Source organism: Chenopodium quinoa, unplaced genomic scaffold (assembly GCF_001683475.1).
Source record: "Chenopodium quinoa cultivar QQ74 unplaced genomic scaffold, ASM168347v1, whole genome shotgun sequence".
Taxonomy (NCBI): Eukaryota; Viridiplantae; Streptophyta; class Magnoliopsida; order Caryophyllales; family Amaranthaceae; genus Chenopodium; species Chenopodium quinoa.
Genome location: NW_018743942.1, coordinates 401,570 through 407,569, shown reverse-complemented (window position 1 = coordinate 407,569; position 6,000 = coordinate 401,570). Strand labels below are relative to the sequence as shown.

At 37.5% G+C, this 6,000-nt stretch overlaps 1 protein-coding gene across 1 annotated transcript; it reads right to left on the bottom strand.

Annotated features, from left to right (window-relative positions):
• Positions 1-273: 273 nt before the first annotated feature.
• LOC110688806 (5-methyltetrahydropteroyltriglutamate--homocysteine methyltransferase-like) lies at positions 274-5,586 on the bottom strand. Its single transcript, XM_021865560.1, has 12 exons — positions 5,473-5,586; positions 3,985-4,335; positions 3,792-3,879; positions 3,145-3,272; positions 2,668-3,059; positions 2,418-2,581; positions 2,176-2,256; positions 1,911-2,077; positions 1,707-1,812; positions 1,367-1,617; positions 1,054-1,255; positions 274-944 (listed from the first exon to the last, which is right to left on the bottom strand). Exons 1-12 carry the CDS (start codon positions 5,493-5,495, stop codon positions 576-578), a joined length of 2,322 nt encoding a protein of 773 aa, XP_021721252.1. The 5' UTR covers positions 5,496-5,586; the 3' UTR covers positions 274-575.
• Positions 5,587-6,000: the final 414 nt, after the last annotated feature.

Here is a 6,000-nt window from a genome sequence, read left to right as displayed (position 1 = left end):
CCCTCACTCTCGAATATGTCATATAATGGATAATGTTATGGTATTGACTAGTCATATGAATCATGGACATCAAGGAAAATACTAGTCAGGATTAGCCACTTACTCCTATCTTGAATTCTTGATGGCGTTTTTGCCTTTCGAATATTTTTACAGATTACCAACAAAATTTGTCAATCTAATATTGGCAAGATAAGGGTTCTGCTGTTTGGCTCTGTTATCTGCATCGAATCATATTGTTCGTGAAAAAAATTCAAGCAAAGTAATAAAAAGACGTTTGTAGGAAGAAGAAGGCATTTCTTTTGATTTCATAATAGGGTACACTGAGTAGTCCTCAATCCTCATTGAAACAACCGAAGGACAGAACTCTCAAAGGATGAAGAAAGAAATTTTTTAATAACAAAACTAAACATTCCAAAAACAGGCAACAATCTAAACAAGGCATCCTCAAAGGAGCCACATACTAAAACTCACAAGCTAATCTAATTCGATTATTGGGAAATTGAAAGCCAATATTATCATGTAAGAATCCACCAAAGCTTTTTTGTATGTTCTCACCACCTTCAGGAAAGCCCACTTTACTTGGCGCTGGCTAGTTCTTGGCGCAATTGCTTGGCAGCGGCAACCATGTTGGAAAGAGCTGGGTTAACCTCACCGTACTTACGGGTTTTGAGACCACAGTCAGGGTTCACCCACAAGACGTTGGACTCCAAAACTGCAAGCATTTTCCTGATGCGGTCAGCAATTTCCTCAGTTGGTGGGATCCTGGGAGAGTGGATGTCGTAGACACCGGGACCAATTCCAGCACCGTACTTAACACCTTCACGGAAAACTGAGAGGAGCTTCTCATCAGAGCGAGAGTTCTCAATGGTGATGACATCAGCATCCATGTCGATGATGGAGTGAATGATGTCATTGAAGTTGGAGTAGCACATGTGGGTGTGGATCTGCAAAAGGAAGCCAATAATAGAGATGAGAATTGAAATTCATTTTTATAGCATAAGAACTTCCTGGTACAAAATTCAGCAACACGAGTCACAATGTAGCAAAAGTTACCTGGGTAGTGTCTTGGACTCCAACATTGGTGATACGGAAGGAGTGGACGGCCCACTTCAAGTAGAAACCGTGCTCAGACTTCCTGAGTGGCAAACCTTCTCTCAAAGCAGCCTCGTCAATTTGGATAACATTGATACCAGCCTTCTCAAGATCCTCAACCTCATCCTTGATGGCCAAAGCAATTTGGTAGCAAGTCTCGTGCCTGAATACACAATAACACAAATAAATATATGAGAAATTGAGCCACAATCCAAACCATCTATTTGGAGCAGAGTTTTATTAGAATCCCAGTTTTTGAGGAAAGAGACCATACCTAGGTTGGTCATTGCGGACAAAAGACCAGTTGAGGATGGTCACAGGCCCTGTAAGCATACCCTTCATTGGGCGGGAAGTCATGCTCTGAGCAGTGGATGACCAGAAAACAGTCATTGGCTTGGGGCGGCTGACATCACCATAGATAATTGGTGGCTTCACACATCGAGATCCATATGATTGTACCCATCCGTTAACGGTGAAGGCAAAACCAGACAATTGCTCTCCAAAGTACTCAACCATATCGTTCCTCTACAAAACCAAAAATGCACATGCAGTCAGAAGATAAAAACCTAGCATACAAACTTTTCTATGGATTAACAATTATGCATAAAACTCACCTCAGGCTCTCCGTGAACAAGGACATCAATGTCAAGTTCTTCTTGGAGCTTGACAACCTTGCTGATCTCCTCCTTGATAGCCTTGACATACTCTTCCTCGGAAATCCTATAAAAAGTAATCAAACAGCACAAGTGTTAGACATGATTCAATGAATGAATAAGAAGTGAGTTGAAGTTGGCTTCAAATTGCTTCAGATGACTCACTTGTTGGCCTTGAACTCACGACGCACCCTCCTGAGCTCCACGGTCTGTGGGAAAGATCCAATGGTGGTGGTGGGGAGAACAGGGAGGTTAAGCTTCTTCTGCTGAGCATCAAGTCTAGAGCTAACATTTGTAGCACGGCGATGGTCTGATCCCTTTAATCCAGCAGCCTAATTTGCATCAAACAGCACAAATCAATAATTTGAAAATTATCCACAAACAACATAAGTGTACCAACAGTATGACAGATGCTGGAGAACTGGCTTACAAGCTTTTGGACATTTTCATTGTTCACTCTTGGGGAGGACTTCCTTGATGCAAGAGCAGCAGCATTGGCAGAGAAGAAGGCCTGAAAAAAAAGTTATAAAAGTTTTAGGGATCAAATATGAAATTCACAACCAAAGGAATTCTCACAAAACTATATCCAAATTTAGTATTGATTTAACAAAAAAAAAAAGGGAGAAAAAAACTTATTCTGGCAAGCAAAAGTGTAGTAGCATAGAGTTTTACCTCATCCTTCTGACCAGACAATGCCTTGGCCAAAGCGTTAACTTCAACAACCTTCTGTGCAGCAAATGCAAGCCATGACTTGATTTCATCATCAAGCTTAGTCTCGTTAACAAGATCAACAGCAGTGTGAAGAAGTGAGCAGGAAGTGGAGACCACAAGCTTGTCTGCAAGCAAAGAACAACTAAGTTAGCCACACGTCTTTATTAGGCAACATTTTTTTTTTTTTTGAGATGCAAGTTAAGTCACCAACCCTTTCCAACAATGCTCTCAAGGCCCTGCAACAAAGCGAGGGAAGCGGCAAGATCGTTGGCCCAGATGTTCCTTCCATCCACCACTCCGGCAAATAGGTGCTTGCCTGAGGGGAATCCAGCCTTAATCAAATCCAAGGTGTTGGTTCCACGAACCAAATCAAACCCAAATCCGGTGACACCCTTCAAAGAAACAAGGGTCTTGTATGCCTCAGGGGTAAGATCAGCAAAGTAAGTCTCAACAACAACATTCAAGCCAGACAAAGTAGATTCTAGTTCAGCGTAAGCCTCAGTGAAGGCTTGCAATTGGTGAGATTCAAGATCCTTCACCAACACAGGCTCATCAAATTGAATCCAAGAAGCACCAGCTGCCTTTAGTTCAGAAATAACTTCCCTGTAAACAGAACATAAATATCAGAAACTAGTTATCAAGTAATACAAAAAAACTAATTAGAATTATAGAAGATGTTGATACTCACTTGTAGACGGCTAGGATCTTGGGAAGAAGAGAAAGCAGAGGGAATGATTTCTCAACACCCTTAGCAGGCTTGGACAACAACAAGTATGAGACTGGTCCAACAAGAATTGGGACAGTGTCTACTCCAAGCTGTAGGAAAGACGATAAGATAAGTAACTTCAATAGTCAACAAGGGCCCAAAAAAATGAACTAACATTATAAAGACTACTTAAGAACAGAAGAAGCATGACAATCAAGAACCTCCAGGGACAAGAGTTTTAGTTTTTGATAGACCAGAAGATAACAATATTCTAAGGTGAATAAGTGATAAGAAATCCTCAATGGAAACCTTAAACCTATAGCAATTGTAACCTATTCGTGAAAATTTAGTTTGATATCAAGACCTTCATTACTAACACCAAAATTCAGATGATTTCACTCTAATTAAGTTCTTCACAGATAATCCTAGAGCATGTTCTATTATTATTATTCCATAAAAAACATATCCATCCCCTTGAATTAACCAATGACTTTTCAAAATCAATAAGTAGCAGTTAATTAGATTAATCCGGTTATCAACCAACACTGCTTGCATACTGTGCATTTTACAGTTCACCCTAGCTTAATATAGTATTAATAAGAATAAAATATAAGTGAGTGAGCACATACAGCCTTGGCCTCCTTGTATTCTTCGACAGCCTTGTGGGAAGAGTAAGAGAAGTTTACTTCTGGGCCCAACTCGGGGACAATGTAATGGCTGCAACAAGCAACACAACACATATGAGCTCAAAGAAGATTTTCAACACAGGGCAAGGTAAAACTTGCTTAATTAAATTAAGCAAAGAAGCCCATCATCACTTACTAGTTGGTGTCGAACCACTTGGTCATCTCCATAGCAGGGACAGAGGCATTACCTCTGGCCATGGAGAAGTAAACATCAAATCCAATCTCACCACCGCTCCACCCATACCTTGGGGGAACAGCACCAAGCATGGCGGTGGTGTCAAGGACCTGGTCGTAGTAAGCAAAGGTGTTGCTGGGAATGTACTTAATACCAACATCAGACATCTGCTTCCAGATGGATGCCCTAAGATCAGCAGACACCTTTTTCAAATCCTCGGCGCTGCTCTTGCCATCCCAGAAAGACTCAAGAGCGAACTTGAGCTCTCTCTTAGGTCCCATACGGGGGTATCCAACGATGTGAGATGCCATGCTGCAAAAGTCAATAAAACAATACAAATGAGATTTAGCGCCATTTTCCACAACTGTCAAATCATATGGTAATCAAACTACGATTATTGTATACTTCAAAAATTAATTTCAAGAAACAGGTCATATCCGTATTACTCTAATGTCATTCGACATCCTAAGATAAATGATCAGCTAAATATTTTATGTACACCTATACATTTCGAGATTTTCGACTTCAAGTCGCTTTCAGACAATTACTACACTAGCATAAATGACACTTAAATAATGAAACAAAAATTTTAAATCATTTTTACTTCAATTCGATTTTCCACAATCTCATTTTCCTCAAATTCATACTTTAAAAAGTCTTACAAGTCAGAAAAGTCCTGAAAGAATGTTACAAATGCATTTTTTCAGAAACTCTTATTAAATGTTCATATCTGACAACTTTTTAGCGAATAAATGAATAAATGTGCACTACAGGTCTACAGTATTAACTATAACCTCAACTTTCCAGCTGAAAAAGGTCGCAAGTTCGAACCTAACGACAACATATTTTATGATTGATCTACCTTAAACTAATATTTTCAATCAATATAACATACTCTTAATAAGCAGATTTGAATATTCGAATTAATCAAACAAAATTTAGATATATAAACTATCATTTCCTAGAATGTAAATCAAATACCTAATTAAATCAGCTAAATTCAGCACAAAAATTAATCATACCACAATGAATTAAGCTGGATCATCAAAGTACAATCACATTGCACAATGACAAGAGATCTATAATTCAATCAAAATCAACTAGATCTAGTTTCCTATGATCCGACATTAATTGATCAATAATTTTTTATCATCAGATCTACATTTTATAATTAAAAAAATTCAGATCCCAAAGAATAAAGATAAATCTGAAGAAACCGACACCTCAAAAAGCAGATCTAAATCAAATTAACAAATCAAAAAGCATGAATGAACACACTCACATGAATTTTTATTTTTATTAACAAAAATGACGAAGAATTTGAAAGAAATGAATTGATTATCAAATAAATAACAAAAAATCAAAATGATAATAATAGCAAATTTAATCATTCAAAACAACGAATGGTTGAGAATGAAAATCGGAGAAAAGAGAGGAGAGAGAAAGTACCTTGAGGAGGAACCTGGAGCCATAGATGAGTCCTTGGAGAAATCGGTTCCTACCGCCAAGAATAGAGAGAGAAAATAGAGAGAGAAAGTAGAGAGTAGAGTAAGATGTAGTAGGCGAGCAATTTAGTAGGAAGTCGTTTGGGTATTTATAGACCGAGTGGAGGAGAGGGTACTGAGATCTCTGGGGTTGGTGAGTGTGTTTTTATTTTTATTTTTTATTCTTTTTTATTTCACTGCTCATTTGTATTTTGTACTTCATTTTCATATTATTTGCAATTTTAAATTCGTAAGAGAACAACTTTAAATCAAATAAAATATTTATTTCAAATAATGTGTAGTATAGAATATGTACGGTTGACATAAAATTATAATACTACATATAATTTTTTTTTAGTTGCAACTTTAAAATATTTATATCTTTTAAATAATACTCAAAGTTACAACTAAAAATAATCGGAGGTAGTAATATGAAATGAAGTTACTCAATAATATTTAATTTTTAATTTATATATAATTTTGTTTACGTTGG